Source organism: Phasianus colchicus, chromosome 23, assembly GCF_987193195.1.
Source record: "Phasianus colchicus chromosome 23, bPhaCol1.hap1.1, whole genome shotgun sequence".
In the NCBI taxonomy this organism is placed as follows: domain Eukaryota; kingdom Metazoa; phylum Chordata; class Aves; order Galliformes; family Phasianidae; genus Phasianus; species Phasianus colchicus.
Genome location: NC_143458.1, coordinates 3,964,292 through 3,978,929, shown reverse-complemented (window position 1 = coordinate 3,978,929; position 14,638 = coordinate 3,964,292). Strand labels below are relative to the sequence as shown.

General features: G+C 47.5%; 1 protein-coding gene across 8 annotated transcripts in view; it reads left to right on the top strand.

Annotated features, from left to right (window-relative positions):
• Window positions 1–14,638, top strand: part of LOC116233104 (uncharacterized) — a 224,884-nt gene that overhangs the window by 85,321 nt on the left and 124,925 nt on the right. Inside the window, exons 4-5 of one of the 8 annotated variants that reach the window (XM_090123443.1) lie at window positions 4,270–4,355; window positions 4,528–5,130. The exons of 5 other annotated variants lie outside the window; for them this stretch is intronic. In XM_090123443.1, coding sequence (XP_089979569.1) covers window positions 4,270–4,355; window positions 4,528–4,699 — 258 coding nt within the window. In that variant the 3' untranslated portion in view covers window positions 4,700–5,130. 2 more of the 8 variants (XM_090123444.1, XR_016459560.1) reach the window with 2 other exon arrangements.

Here is a 14,638-nt window from a genome sequence, read left to right as displayed (position 1 = left end):
CACAGCCGTTTTTACAGGTGGTGAGTTGTTACCATTCAGTATTAAGTCTTCTAATGCCAGGCTTTTTTTTAGAGAGAATCCTCAAATATGTGAATAGGAACAACAGGAACAAAAGGCTTTTTGTGATATCTGGAAACAGGAGGTTCTGTGGACAGTCACGCTGTGCTTCTTGGGATGTGTGTGGCTCCCAGGGGTGCTGAGCATTCAGGGCAGTACCTGAGGGGTGGCCAAGGCTGGCATCACCCAATGGTTTTTCAGGAGGACTTTAGCTCTGGGAGTCTCCACCATGGTGATCTTTTAAATCATTCCAATTTGCTTCTTGATTGCTTCTGGGAGTTCTGAGCTTCACTGTCAGTCAGTGTGATTTTGGGTTGGAAATTCGTGGCCAGGCAGCATTTGCCCCCCAAGAAGAGATTTTCAGATTGCCTGTAGTGAAAGAGCACAAGTTTGCAGGAAAGATAAACACAGAATGGAAGTTGTTTCAGCTCTTGCTAGCTGTGACAGCCACAAAAGGCCAAACGCTGTCTTCCCACTCTGCTGCTTAGAGGAGTGGTATCAGTGGGAATGACTGGACATCCCAGCTTCCTTACATCCCCTCTGACACAGGCAAGGTGCCGTTTCCGTTTCATTTTTTTCCCACTAAACTCTGAGTGGATTCCATCCATTTATAGATGAGTGCTGGACAATGCAAAGCTTGTTTTGCAGAAAGATATGACTGCGTCTCTGTGGAGGACCAGCTTTATCTCCTGAAGGTAGGTTTTAGTGTGGGACTGATGCCAGGAGCTGGGTACAGGCAGGCTTTCCTCCATCCTCATACACACAGAAAGCAAAACAAAAGCAGAGAGCTGCACACAGAGCGGGGTTTTTCAGCTCTTTTTGCCCAGGAAACCCAAATAGTCGCTTGGTGAGGGCAGGAGATGCTCCTGCTCTGCTCCGGGTCGTGCCTGAGGAGCAGCAGCCACACGAGGTCAGTGTTGCACTGTGCAAATGGCTGCAAGAAGGCGGCACGGCCTTGGAGGAAAACTTGACCCAGAGAGAAGGGTTAATTCGTCGTGGGCACTTCTGCATGCTTTGCTGCCCGCTTTACCTCTGCGTTCCGTGAAACCTGGTGCTAATGAGGAATTTGTTCCTGGAAGGAGATTTTTAGCCAGCGGGGAAGAAAAGCTGCCGGGTGGGAGCAGTGCAGAGCTGGGTGCTGGCACCCTGGTGGGATGGTTGGGTTAGAACCGCCTTGGGAGCTGCAGGCTTTCCTCATGCAGCCAGTTGGGTGGAGGTGCCAGCTGGGCAGAGGTGCCAGCAGCCTGGCTGCACACCGGTGTCTGCTCATCGCAGTTCCACTCTGCTTACTGGGGCTGAAAAGCCCTCTTTGCCTGCTTGCAGCTCCTCAGCCTGCAAAGCATCCTTCCAGGGTGGTCCGGGCAGGTTGGTGCAGGAGGGCTGCCTGCACGGGGTCGTGTCTGGCTGCTGATGGGGATTTGCATTCCAGCAGCTCCGGCCGCTGCCTCCCCGGGGGCTCAGGGCTTGCAGCCACGCTCCAGGGCCCATTCCTGGGGAGCTCTGGTTGCTATTGATGTGGTCTCACTTTTTTAAAGAGAATGGCTGGGACAGTGACAGTAGTGAAACTCATTCTCCAGTAGGCTCTGCGGTTCCTTTATTAAAAACAGACAGATAAACAAACAAATTACAGCCCGTTTTGAGCACGTCCTTCGGTTCCTCTTCAAACAGCTTGATTCTGTTTTAAAAAAGCTTTAAATAAGAACACAGCCTCCTGAGTCTTGGCTGCAAACTAGTGGATTTAGGCTTTCCCTGTGCCTTTAGGTCCGCTGCCTTTGCTGTCTGCTGTCTGGCTGATGGGAGCTTTTCATTCGTTTGGCTTTTCCTGGTGAGAGGCTTCAGAACGAGATTCCTTGTGTGCAGTCTTTGATGTTACGCCACAAAGAATCTCCCCTTTTTCCTAATGCTCCGCTGAACCCCATTAAGAAAAAAAAAAAAGAAAAAAAAAAAGAAAAAAAAAAAAGAAAAAAAAAAAAAAGAAGAAGTTTTATGTAACTGTGCTGAGAGGAAGTGGGGTGACCCATGCAAATAGTTTTTGTGTCACTTACAAAGGCCCAGATGCTACGGTGATGGGTTCAGCGAAAAGATCTGAACCCATTTAGCCAGGGCTGAGCTGGGCCGCCTTAGCATTGCACTGCCTGAAAGGCAGAGGATGTGCAGCTGGGGCTATGAAGGCATCCCTGCCCTGCTGGGTAATGTAGTCCAACCTTTCAGGGATGCTGTGCAGCCCTGGCCAGCTTGCTGCCTTCTCTGCACACTCGTGGGTGTGCTTTGGTGATCCGTGATTTTGTGAATGTGAGGAACCTCCAGATCTCACTCTTTCTGTTTCATGTGACACTTAGTGGCTTCAGCTTTAATGCTTTGTTGACATCAGGTTACAGATATCGGGGCTCTGTCCTTGTTCTCCATTCTAATATCTTCCATTACATTTGCACTGGGTATCTCTCATTCTTCCTAGGCATGGTATTCTTAAGGCTGAGGGAAGGGAGAAGGATTGCCTTCTTCATAGACTAGAAGAAAGCTCCTGGTTTTTAGGCTCGGTCTCTTTGCCCTGCAGTGTGGGTTGTGGCTGAGCAAGGCACAGCTCTCAGGGGGCATTTGCTTTGGGTCCCTGCCTGCAGCATAACAACAAGACAGGTGCCATCAGTGTGCCCTGAGAATCCCAGCCTCGTGAAAAGGCTTTGCTGGAAGTGTGTTTTTAGAGAAGAGAAACCTATGCACTGACCCTTTTCAGTATCATCTGATGCGTGCACCATGATTAGAAAGAGTAGAGGAAGTTAAAAATAACCTGTGGAGGAGGCATTCTAATGAGCAATTATCATTCCTTTCCATTGACTTTTGCAGCAAGGCTCTCCATGTGTTTAGTCTTCTCGAAAGAGCATGCCAGATGTTAGAGTGACTTGTTAAGTCCCTGAATGCTGTTCTCACTGGCGTACTGAACCATTGTCAGGACTTCTTTTTTTTTTTTTTTAATAACTATTAAAATAATTGGGCCCTGAACATTCTGACCTGATAACGCGAAGGAATCTTGGCTGGCTTTCCTAGGGGTCACGTTTGTGAATAGAAAACGCGAGGAGTGTTTGCCAGAACAAAGAAATGTTTCTGCATGTAAAGATCTTCAATAACTTAATCTGAGGTGGAATCATCTGGCTTCAGAAATCGTGCCTCCTGGCAAAAGCTGACTTTTGCATTTCAACATCCTGAACTTTAGTCTTCAAGGAAGCTTTTGTGCTTGTGGGGCTCTGCTGTTCTCCCCAAAGAGTTCTTTGCAGATGATTGACAACGAGGCCAATTCCACCTTTGCACAATTTTAATGTGGGGAAAGCAGTGAGGAAAGCAGGCGTCCCTTTACAAAGCATCTGAAGCGCTTTGCTCACACGTAGGAATCTTAATTGGATTAAAATACAAACGTGCACGTTGTGATTTTGCATGCTATGGATCCCACCCTCTTGTTTTTAGCTGCATTGGCCAAACTCAGTGAAGTGCACGGTCAATGTTTTAGCTTTGCCTTTGGTGTCCCTCGGTTGGAGCTCATTAAGCATTCGGGGAATAATAATTCTGGGACTTGAACTTTGATCTGAGGAATCTGGGAAAGAAAGGGCCGGAAATTGCAGCAGCCTGATTAGCTACCCCAAGTTGATCAACTTCTCTGCCAGATGCAGGCAGAGCTCCCAGAGGCTGGGGGACAATAGCAGTGGTGCAGGAGAGGCTCCTCGCGTGCGGTGGCTGCTCTCCCATCACATCCCATTACCATCTCCGATGCAGATGGCAGCTCGAGCCGCTCCGCGCACACCCAGCACCAACCAGAACCCTCATACAAAACATCCACTTGGCAGATGACTGTGATTGTTTTTAACCCTCTGTGTTTGTTTTGCTGATTTTCACACGTCTGGGAGTTGTGCGGTTTCAGCTGGGAGTGGAAACATCAAAATATCTTGAGCTCGGCCAAAGCTCTGCTGGGAGGGCTGTCCTGTGTCTGCTCCAAACCTGTGGGGGTTCAGAAGTGTAAGGTGGGTTTGCAGATCACATGTCTGAGTTTTATGCTCTGAGCAGCACTCTGTTCCTCAGGAAGACATTTAGGCTGGGGTATAAAACCTGCAGCACTTACATTCAGAGCAAGGCAGAGTTTGTCACATATTTTCTTCCTCCCCCAAGCACACCCCCCCCCAAATATCCTGAGAGTTTCGACTCCAATTCAGCTCTGTGTTTTGACAGCCTCAGTTCGATGACGAACCACCGCCAGCGCTCCCTGTGTCTGCCTGGGGATGCTCTGACAACTCCCAGCTCCAACTGAGCAACAGGTTTGCTTCTCACACAGCAAAGTTTGTGACTCTGATCCCTTCCTCTTTGTGAAGCTACACCCGTCATCATTAGAATACCTTGAAAAGATGGAAATATTGAGCCCTCCATCTTTGGAAAGCTTTCCTCATTGTCTTCACTTTTCCTTACAACTTTTTACACCTTCACTTTCAGTCTGAGACACAGCAAAGATCTGCCTCAGTGTCAGAGTGCAGAAACCACAGTGCCGTGCTTCTGCTGCCAAAGGGGAAGGGGATGTGGAGTTTTTCCAGAAAAGCTTCTAAGGAAGACATTTATTTTGTTCCTGCTAGAAATGAAACACAAAATATTGCAGCTGAAAACCTAAATGATGTGTGTTCCAGACAGAGGACATTGTGGTGTCTTATGGACTGTAATTCCAATGCTGCTTCTTCCCTCCTTCTGTGGGAGATGTTTGGCCCCTGTCCCACAGGGCAGCACTGGGCTGTCACGTCGGGATGCTCTTCAGGGGGAATAACATTTGAAAGAGACTTTCATTTCCAAATAAAAAATGCCATTTTGGCACAGTCCCGTCTGCCTGCCCTTCTGCCTGCTCCATGTTGTGGTTTTGTGCAGCGTTAGCAGCTATTTTCAATAGAACATTGGGCATTCAGTGTCAGGGAATGTTGGAGGTTGCATCTCAGGCGTTTTCGTGGTGGAGGGGTGCTTTCCCATCCCTGCGTAAAGCTGAGTTTTATTTTGAGGCCGGAGGACTGAGGAACCATTCCACCATCCCAGCACTTTGTTCACATCCTAAAGCCTTCTCCTTTCCACTGGCTGCTGTTGGAATAGCACCATTTCACTGAATAAATTAATCAGAATGTCAGATTTGTTGCACGTGAGGAAATAAAAAAAAGGCTACACTTCGGTGAAGCTGCTGGAGGTGGTGGTGAGTCCTTATTTTTCCCTCTATGGGTGAAACGGTTACATGAACCTCCGCTATTGTTGCAAGAAAAAGTGGCTTCCTGTGATATAAAGTAATTTTTTTAAATAGGAAACATATGGCTGGGCCCTAACAACAAAGTGATATTCAGGTGCTGATGGCATATGCCTCCAGTCGTATTGCAGGAAGCTATCTTGGAAATCTGGTGGCAGAGGCTTGCACACTAATGTTCAGGAAGTGCAGTGGGGGAGGGAATCTGAAACCAACATCAGAAATACATTTACATTTTTAATTTCACTGAAAGTTCTTTGCTATTCCTCTTTTCAAAGTCACTGAGATTCATTCCCAGTTGGCAGTAATGAACGGATGCTGAATTAGGAGTGCACTGCTCCATTTAATGCTCATCTGAGGGAAAAAAAGAAAGGTTTTGGGAAGGAGAGCTGCTCTCCAGACTGCTGTGACTTCACCTCCATAGCTGTGTTTGCACATTGCTTCCCTCCAGCAAAGCTCTCTCTCTGGGGAAGCGGGGTACCCTCCCATGGAGCAGGATGGTGGATGTATTCCCTGATTCCAAGGGGTTCTGCCTGCAGGTGACCACCTGTGGCCTTAAGACATGAAGTCAGGGTGTTGCTGTAGCATCAGCTCTTGCACTTCCCTGCCTCTTTCGTGGCTTGCTGAAAGCTCAGAGGTGGTGGCTGCTGTGTGTGCAGAATGACATTGCTCTCATGGTGCTTCTTGTATTACTGGAGCCAGATATGAAGGAAAAACTTGAACTGAGCCATGGCTGGGACTTTATTTTTTTCTTTCCTGTTGGCATTTTGTCTACCTGCTTGTAATCACTGCTAATATTTACCTTGGTTTCCTTAGCTCTGTGAAAACTGAGCCAAGCATCAAACTTTTTTATTTTCTGGCCTTTGGTTGAAAACTACAGATGTGCTGATCCATCACAGCCCCAACATTCAGGTCTGTTCTTAGCTGCAGGCTTGGCTTGGGTGTGCGACTCTGCGTGATGTTGGTCAGTGGGACCCAATGGAGCCAGAGATCTGCTTACTGTGGATGGCAACTGTTGGAGGCACAGCTCCCCTTGGCTCTGTGAGAGCTGCCTGTGTTGGCTGTAGGACAGCATCAAGCCACAAAACTTGGTCATGGTTTTATCTTCAGTCACAGAACCCTGCACTTGCAACTGTTCAGTCTTTGCACCATCCCTTGCTCCTGCCTTCACTAGTGTTCTCATCTACAAATGTGCTCTTGCTTTAACCCTTCAGTGGGCCACAGCTGGGGAAATGTGAAGATTGTGAGAAATTCCCAGCGGTTCTGGACTTGGGATGACTTCTGTGCAAAGAAAGGACATTTGGATTTGTTTTATCCACGTAGTTTCACTGGAACAGATTGTCCAGTGTGGTTGTGGATGCCCCCTCCCTGGAAGCATTCAAGGCCAGGCTGGATGGGGCTGTGAGCAACCTGGTTTAATGGGAGGTGTCCCTGCCTGCAGCAGGGGGTTGGAACTGGGTGATCTTAAATGTCCCTTCCAACCCAAACCATTCTATAACTTTGGGAGTTGTCAGTGGAGCAAAGCTGGGAATGCTTTTTGTTTGGCAAAGAGCTGTAAGAAGATATAGGTGGCACTATGGAGTGCCTTAACTTTCAGCATGAGACAATACGTAGACAAGCAAGAGCTCCAAAGTTTTCCAGTAGAAACCTTGAATTGTGTAGGAATTTTCATCAGAGGTGCAGCAAGGTGCAGAGAGCCCAAACAGCTCAGCAGGATTGATTGTGGGTGTTCAGTGTGCAACCAAGGAGGTGCCACAGGAGATGAGAAACGAGGTCAAGTAGCACGTCTGCTAGAAACATAGCCTTTCTGAATGGAAAAAATGCACGCTGCAATTTATTGTCAATGAAGACCCATCAGCAGGAGAGAGTGAACCCCATTCATCCCGATTAATTAGGTGTGGGACTTAAGCCTTGGTCTTCCACAGCTCTAGCCATGGAGCCAGGCAGCATCTCCGAGGATTCCGACTACAAAATCTCAGAAAGAATTTTAATTGATTGGTTCCAATGTCTGCTGGAACGATAACAAATAAAACCTCCTGAACATGGGGATGCCACCGGTTTCTAGAGGGCGTTTTGCTGGGCATCGTTTTCCTGAGCGTTTCCCTGCCTGCCCTGATCTGCGTAGCGTTGGTTTGAGGGCGGCACAAGAGCTGCCCTCGGGCAGAAGGCACAAAAGCTGTTTTTACGAGGCTGGGTGAGGCTGCTGTGTGCTGAAGGGATCCCTCCATGCTGCCACACGCTGGGAAAGGCAGAGTTTGCTGTGATGTCATCCCAACACCGCCAAGCAGTGCGGTCAGCTTGAGGCTGGGGGGGGGGGAGGGAGGGGGAAGGAAAGGGCTGGGGGAGCACAGAGGAGGGCATCCCAGGGAGGGAATGCTTTTACAAAGAAAAGAACCAAAACACAAAGCTCTCCCTCCCCTGGCAGTCTGTCGGCAGCGCCTGGGTTGTGTGTGCAGTCTCCGGTCGCTTGTCCTACAGCAATGATTTGTTAGACAAGTAGAGCAGAGCTGAGAGCTGGGAGAGGGGGGGGGGGGGAAGGGAGAGAAGGAGTCGGGGTGGAGGGGGAACCTTGGAACGGAGTCAGGAATGAGTGATGGGCCGGGCTGTAAATGTTACCCGAGTGATACCTAATGGAGGGGGGCTGCGAGGGGAAGGGGGAGAGGGGAGGAGAGGCCAATGGAGATCGGGCTGTGTGCTCCAGCAGCATGGGGTTTTATTTTTCACTGCTAAATGCAAAATTGATTGTTATTATTATTATTTTTTTAGATGCATAAAAAGAATTAAAAAAAAAAAAAAAAAAAAGAGCCTCTGCCTCTCTCTCATAGTTCTCAGACAAAGAAAACTGCAGCAGACAGTCCAGACAATGGATGATCCTTTCTCTGCTAAGCATTTGCCTTTCTCAGCAGTTAAGGTTAAAAAAAAAAAAAAAAAAGAAAGAAAGAAAGAAAAAAATCCACCACCCAACAACCAAAAAAAAAAAAAAAAAAAAAAAAAAAAAAACCCTCATTGAAGGAATGAATTAAAAAGATGACCCCGGAAAATGTGGCAGCCTTTTTATTTGATGAGGAATCAAGTTCATACAGCGTGTCAGCAGAGGTGCTGCGCTTTGGTCTTTTATTTGTTTCCTGGCAATAAGAACATTCCTTTTTAGGCTGATATCATCCTCTCATCTTCTCCCTCCCTCTGCCTTCCCCTCTCTTCCTCTTCTCGCATCCTTTTTCCTTCCTCCCCTTTCTCCCTCGCCCCTTTCTCCCTCGCATTCTCACATACATTACCCCTTCCTTTCATCTCGGGGCTGACCTGAAATGACCTTTTGCCTGGCACTAGACGTGACTTAACTGATAATAGCAGATACTCGGGGGCCTCAAGCGGTGGCTTGTCTGAGCACGTAGAGGGAGGGCAGAAAGAAAGATCCCCCCTTTTTTTTTTTTTCTCCCCCCCCCTCCACTTTCCTCATAGGCAAAACACGGATTTCTCTTTGTAGCAGCGTTTCCTGCGAGGTAGCAATTAATGACACTTTGTGCTGCTTATTGCCCGTTAGATAAAATCCTTCCAAAGCTTTCCCTGCGATGTCTGTCCCAGCACACGAGGGAGGGGCAGGGAGGGGAAATCTGTCTGCAAGCGGCCAGCAGCCCCGCACCATCACTCGGCTGCCACCGGCTCTGCATTGCGTCTGCTGCCTTTGTGCTCCGGCTTCAGCCAAACCCACGTCGGAGCAGCACAAACGTCCTTCTGTCTTAAATAATCAACACTTCTAGGCGGCCCATCCGGCCGCAAGGTTATTATTTTGCTCCTTAATGTCCCTCGAAGCCATCGAGGTAAAGATCAGATTGCAGGCGGACCCGCTGGGTTTTTATTTTATTATTTGATTTGATTTTTTGAATGTTAACTATTTATTTGGATACTCGGCGAGGTTGGGTGAGTTACCACAGCAACGACTCTGCATCTTGAACATGAAAGGGCTCTTATTGTGCCATGTGGTGCCTCAGAGATACAGAGAAAGGAGGAGGCGGGGAGGAGAATTCCTCTTTAAAGAAACAATAGCCAAACATTATGTGAACTCGGGGGCTTTATAATAAAGTTGGGAGGCAAAAAAAGAAAAAAAAGAAAAAGAAAAGAGAAGGGGCTGCAGCGGTCTGCGGTGAAAAAATGTGCTGACTTACAGAACTTTGGATAAAGAGGTGTGCGTGTTTATAGAAATATTAATTAATTAGCTGTTAAATAAAAGCTGAATATATATACACGTATTTCATTCTCTCCAGCAGATCGTTTGCTGGTCGGGCTGTCAGGCTGCCCAGGCAGATCAGAGCTGAGGGTCAGAGCCCAAGATATGGTTTTTATTTAATTTTATTTTATGAACTTTGTTCTGCTCTTTCTTTGGAGAGAAAGGAAAAGGGGTGGGTGTTAAAGTGTCCAGAAAGGAACCGCAGCGTGGTCTGTTCCCCATTGTCCAAAATAATGGGGTGACTGAATCCCCAGACAATGAGGAAACCTGGATAATAGGGTTACTAAAGGATGCGGAGCAGAAGTACATGAATGGCTGCACGCAGAGCTGAGCGAGATCCAGGGGAGCTTGTTAGCTCAGATTTTCACTGTCCTGCTTGGACCCAGGCTGGGATGCACATTGTGCCACCTGCACGTCCCTGTGCTGGGACCCAGGGGGGTCTGCGTGCTGCAGAGCACATCCCTGTGCTCAGCCCTGTGCTCAGGTTGAGCCCCACAGACCCGCAGTGTGCTCTGCATAGGGTCAGCTGCAGGTTCCCTGCTCTGCCCCACACTCGGATGAGTGCACGTGTGCAAGTTTATCACTGATATCTGGGTATGGATTTAAGTTCTCAGACCAAGGAGCTCCCCTCAGAGCCCCAATTCTGTTAGGCTCGGTGCAGCTGTACACAAAAATGGCTGCTGCTTGCAGTGACCACACCTTCTGTTGTTAGGATAAAGGCATCCTGCCCAGGTGTGCTGCATGTAGGAAATGGAGCCCTTCAATGCCCTGTAGGCCTTCCCTGCGAGGGTCTTTGGCCCAGGAAGCAGCCCTTTGCTTGGTTTACTGTGTTCTGTTTTCTCTTCCACGTCTTTGAGAATGCATTGCAGAACTCACAAGCAATTGTTGCCTGCTGTACCTCACAGGTAATGTGTTTCCTTTGCTAATATCCATTCGTAAACCAGTTCAGGTTGTTCTTCCTCAGCTCCATGCCTTGTCAGCATGTGGGTGAGGGTGGAGGGAGGGGATGGGCTGGCTCAGGAGGACATCTCAGCAGCCTTCTCTGCAGTTTCAGCTTGTTTTGCTCCACGTGGTTGGTAGTGAGATGCTAACCATTGAGACAAGCCTCGAAACACCATGTGAAACTTGGCCTTGTCTCCCATGCCTTGATACAATTTATGTGGGGCATCGTGCAGCCAGATGGGAAACTCGTATGGTTTCCAGGCTTTGGTCATTACAACCAGACAGAGTTCTTGGAGTTCCCCTGAAATTTCATAGAAATACCACCTTTTGACAATGGAAAATAAAAAGGAGTCCTGGACTTCACTGAAAGTTAACATTAGCAATTTAAAATCCAACATGCATCATCCGTTCAATACTTCCCGTTCCCCTTTGCTTTGAGATATGCAAATGTTAGTGTATTAATTAGTAATGCTTACTAAAGGCAGAAAGGCATAAAGATATGGCCGAGTTGTACAGTGGGAGTCACAATCTCTTTGTGAAGTCTTTGGGATGTTCAGTCTCATCACCTGGTTACACATTTGTGCTGTGCATGCCCACAGTTTGCTGTCGGTACGCTTTTATAACAAGATTGTTTCTTCCCAGCCTTGAGAGCATCTTGTTTAGAGACCTTACATTTTGAATAAGATTGCATAACTACTTAGGATTACTTTCACTCTCCAATGCAGGTTCGAGCTCTATTCTTAATTATCTGGGTTTCCAGCTCTTCTTTTTAGAGAACAGTCACTCAGATGAGTGGGTTAAATGACTGGCGCAGGTGAAGGACAAGGCAAATCATGGTGTGCTGCCTGAAAAGCGTGGCTACGTGAAGTGATGATTGTATTTTCCTGAGCGTGTTAAAGTGTCGGCTGTCTGAATGTCTGTGGTGGTGGCATCATAAAAGATTTCTGGTTTCTTTCATACGTAGTGGGCTGAGATCTGTCAAGGTAATATTGGCATTAAACCTGCCTCTAATTTTCAAAATATATGTGAATGAGAGTGTAGGAAAAGGAATGGTGTTAAATCGCTGATCTCTTTATCAAGAAGAAAAAAAATGATGCAGTGGAAGAAGTGAAGTGTATTTGCCTTTGATGGCTGCTCAGGTTAAGGAATAATGGCATATTATGGGTTAGCAGCCAATGGAGTTATGCTTGTAACTCAAGTCGCAGTGGCCTCTGCTGAGTGCTTCAGGTTCAAAGGCTTCTAATGGTGCACGGAGCAGCCACAGCCTGAGAACTGCACCCAGGAACAGCTGTGTGTGCAGCGTGGGGCTGCCCATTGCAAAGGCTCAGGAACAGTGTTTGACTCTACATGTTGTTCAGTACACTGCCATCACCTCTGTCTTCCTGCTCGTGTCCTTGTGGCTATTCTAAAGCCCTCCTCCAGTCACCAGAGTGCCTTCTGCCTTCTGTAACATGAAACAGGAGGTAGATAGAAGGCTGTGTGAATATTGCTCTGCTCCAAAAACCTTCCAATCTGCTTTTAATCCTGTATTTGGAGAGTACCTCTCACAGTGGGAACATTATAGATGTAGCTGTTCCTTAGCTATGGGACAGAACACTGTGAAAGAGCACAGTGTCCTGGCGAGGTGGCAGGAGTCCAGTTTGCTCTGCCTAGTGATGCTCCTCTGTCTGCCCATCCATGGCCTCCATGTGCCCACAAAAAACCCACTGCTCCCCGTTTGCTGGTATGGATAGGACCTCTCCTGGAAGTCCCAAGCTCATGATGTACCAACCACTCAGCAGACAGTTGTTTTCTCTGCAATCAGTGGCTTAACTCCTGTGTGTTAACAACGCCAACAAAAAGCGATTGAGATAAACTTCGCTTATTAGAAACTGTTGAGTACATTGAGCATGTGGGAATGGCTGCTAAAAGCATTTGTATTGCTTAGTAATTTGAAAGTAGAGAAACATAAAAAGGAAATGATGTCCACAGTGAGTTGGATGGTGTTCCTGCATCTCAGGAGACCAGAGCTGGAAAGTGGGAGTGTTACTTAAGAGTTTTGACCCCTGAAACTTGTGTCTCCTTCCAGCTGGCAAGTGAACAGTGCTAAGCGTGTAGCGGTGCTGGGAATGGCTCAGCAAGTCCTCCAGCAGAGCTCTGCTTTTGGGAGGGAAAGGGGAGAGGAAGCTGCAGACCCTCTGCCTCTTTCTGCCCCACGTGTCCTGTTGTGCCCATGCGTGCTGCTGCACCGAGGGGTCTGTGATGACTGGTGATGGAAACTGGGCAATGATCCATGGTCTCACCTCTTCCATTAATTTCATTGCATAACCTTGGGCACGTAACCACAATCTCTCATCTGTGAGTGGGAGTGGAATCGCTCGGTATGCCTTGAAGTGAAGGCTCCCAACTGCCCATGCATTGCTCTGCCCCAGCCCCCAGCACATCAGCTCCCTGCTGAACCGCTGCAGGGAGCAGCAAAGTGCTGAAGGCACTGCTGGGTGACTTGGGACTGCCGTGCTGCAGGCGGTGACATTTCAGCAGCTGATGCTCCACCAGCTCAGGTGAGGGCAGGCAGCCAGGCTGAGCGCTCGCAGGAATCGGGGCGTTGCATCTGCATGTGCTTTAATTAACCAGCAGGAGATGGCAGGCGCTCGGGAGAGGCTTTCTTAACTGATGCTCACTGAACAGGCTGACATCTGCAAATTTCAGTCATAGCTTGTGCTGTACCCAATAGGCCTACATCCCTCAGAGCTGTGTTAGGCGTGTGGGCACAGGACAGAGGCACTCGGATTGAAGAAGGCTCCAAGAGGAGGAAATTGTTTCCCTTAGAAGTTTCAAATAGAGAGAAAGTAGACTGCCTTAAGGATTTTGAGGGGTCAGTGGGCTGATAAGCCAAAAAAACAGGCTGCAGCATCTTCCCATCCCACGGAACGGGTAGCAGAGCACCTCCCATTGCCCTTGTTTTGTTACAGTAACATTGCAGCTTAAGTAGCTGTGCTTTTCTCTCTTATGTACGGTTTGAGTTCGTAGGCAAGTTTCATTAATGATTATAATTTAATTGCATAAATTTCTTGCATGCTGACAGAAGAATAGACCCCCTGCTTAAGTGTGCGAAGTGCTCTGGAGTGCTTTTTCCTCTCCTTCTCCTTGTGTTATGACTTGTTTCTCTAAACGTTGTTTTTGCGTAATTATTTGTTTAAATGTCAGAAATGCTACAAATCCTGCAAACACCACTAGGTGTAGCACTCAATACCAGCAGTTTTAGTCCTGCTGACTTTTTTACAATTATGTGTTTATGGCAGAAGTACATTTTAGAGTGGTTTCCAAGTAAACACGAGACAAAACTGTTTGCATGAAAGCTTCACTGAGACGTGCATGTATTGATTGCATTTACCTCTGTAACAAACGAGAGGCTTTCAGTCCTCTAGCAGTTACTGAAGTAGTTACTTCAAGGTCTGCAGTGGTACAGAGATACGTGAATGCACCCAGACACTTTAAAAACTACCAAATCCATACAGGATCTGATCAAAAGGAAACGTATTACGTGCAGCGGTGAGGTGCACAGGTAAAACAGTGGTGGTAGCTGCATAAATAGACAACAGTATTTGCAGGACAGGGTACTATTAAATTCATGGGATGTAAGACAAACACACTGTGGCACTCGCTTTGACCCTGCAAACCACTTAAATGGGATCAGCTAAGACAAGTCACCATCAGCCCAAGAAAGGATGAGGGAGGTCTTAAGAAGAAAGGAGAGTGCTTTGAATAAATCAGCAACCAGTGGTCTGAAAGAGAGGAGGAAAAACCAGCACAACAGATGTGCTCAGATGAAAGTTAGAGATGGATTGGTGCAAGCTAAGGAAGGCTGCTTGGGAATTTCTGAATGAAGAATTGGCATCAGTATATCCCAAACCAACCTTTTTCATGGTGTCAGTTTGAATGATGCTTTCCAAGAGCCTTTTCAGATGGCTCGATAAAGAATCACGCCTTCTCTTCCTCAATCTTGGGAAATTAACTACCAAGGTTCCCAAATCACGGTGGTCACACTTGAGGTTGTCTGTCTTGCTCCTGGGGATGATTTGCTCTTTGGGATCCTCCTAAAGCATTGATGCTCCTTGGGGGAAACCTGCTGCCTTTCACTTTGCTCCATGTCTTTGCAAAGCACGTGGGAAAGCCTTAACAAAGCG